Consider the following 1679-nt stretch of genomic DNA (forward strand, 5'->3'; position numbering starts at 1 on the left):
ACAAAACAGAACAAAACGAAAACAAATAAACAACTCCCCCCTCCCCAAACAAACCCCCTCACCTTCTGACCCACCCACTAACAGGCTGTGCCCACCTACCGCACCAAGTGAACTCATCCGTTTCTAACAACAGACGAACAAACACACTCACGCACCAGACACCATCGTCAGCACCGCCCTTTTCGCCATCTGTGTGAATGACGTCAACAAATTTGGCGTCACTTTTGTCCAGTCTCACGTCAACGTTCAGACCTTCAAAGCCGGGCGAGGCGGGGTCCATTCCTGAGAACGACCATTCAGATAGTAATAGTATCCGTCAAACGCTTTCTGGAAGTATTAAAAATGCAAATGACCATTTTAATTTAGAAATTATCTGTCATATGCTTTCTTAAACTATTAAAAGTAGACAGGGCCAACAGTTGAACCCGCCCTAACGACCACCTGTTCTACAAACGGTTGTTCCTGGTATTCCTCTCTTGCGTATTTTTTCCATAATATAAAGACACTGTGTAAGATGGCCACCTATCTTGATGGCAGTGTTATACATGTACTGTTTTCAGCTGTAAGCAGTTGGCGTTTTTCAATGCTGGTCATTTATTTTAGTAACAAATTATTGGCTTGGTCAAAATCAGACTGGCTTGAGTTAAATTTTTAACGGCGTTCAGCAAGGTTGTACTATGATAACTGATATATAAGCATGGCATGGTCCCAGAAGTAATTGATACAAGAAAAAAAAAAACGACCTTTGCCAAAGTAGAAGGTACAAAAATAGATATATCTAAATCAAACGATTCAAAAGTTTGCGAAGCCCAATATAGTGATGCTTTTGAGGTCGGCAACTTTTCATTGGGAATGTTTGATTTTCTCTGAAAATCAGAGTTACTACATCCCCCCCCCCCCCCACCAACCATCATCATCATCATTGCCCTGGATGAAGGTATTGGCCACAAACAAACACTTTCCACATTTCCCTGTCCTGGGCTAGCCTCTTGATACAGATATTATTATTATTCCATGTGTTCACCAGTTTTCAATCCACATGTATGAAAGTAATAAAATAGAATGAGTGGCAACGCGCTAAGAAGTCACCCCGCTATGCCAAAACATTGAGAATAGGCATCATTGCAGGCAGCACATTCCAATGCTATAGCTGCTCCTCTCTCCTCTCCAGGATCCATGAAACGGTCTCTGTTTGGAGGAACAATGATTTATAACACAAATAAACAAACAAACGAACGAACATACAAACAAAACCAACCAACCAACCAAACAACAAACAATCAAACCCACAAATAAACAAAACGCACCAGTAATCCTCCCAATTTGACCAGCGGTCAGTCTGCCCACCTCCCCGACCAGGTGAGCTCCCAGGGACATGCCCATGACGTGTACATCGTCCAGCCGGAGACCTTGAGCCACAAACTGGGTCAGGATGGCCTTGACCTCTGCAGCCACCACGCGTAGGTTGGACACTGCCTGGTAGTAGAAGGGCGCCTTGGCTCCGTTTGACCAACCCACGAGGTAGACATTGGCGTCGTCCTTGGTTTGGGTGTGGGGGTTTGTGGGGTGTTGAGGTGGGGTGTGGGGTTGTAGGGGTGGGGGAGAGGTGAAGGGAGAACGGGTTGGGGGTGAGGTGAAAGTAAAAGTTTGTAGATTGTGTTTATGAAAGAGGGGGGGAT

At 45.0% G+C, this 1679-nt stretch overlaps 1 protein-coding gene across 1 annotated transcript in view; it reads right to left on the reverse strand.

Annotated features, from left to right (window-relative positions):
• Window positions 1-1679, reverse strand: part of LOC101863860 (pancreatic lipase-related protein 2) — a gene marked incomplete in the record, with an annotated part of 14763 nt that overhangs the window by 6638 nt on the left and 6446 nt on the right. The window contains 2 exon segments of the mRNA XM_013090096.1: window positions 156-282; window positions 1308-1539. Of these exon segments, the coding sequence (XP_012945550.1) occupies window positions 156-282; window positions 1308-1539 (359 nt within the window).

This window comes from Aplysia californica, unplaced genomic scaffold (genome assembly GCF_000002075.1).
Source record: "Aplysia californica isolate F4 #8 unplaced genomic scaffold, AplCal3.0 scaffold01140, whole genome shotgun sequence".
NCBI lineage: Eukaryota > Metazoa > Mollusca > Gastropoda > Aplysiida > Aplysiidae > Aplysia > Aplysia californica.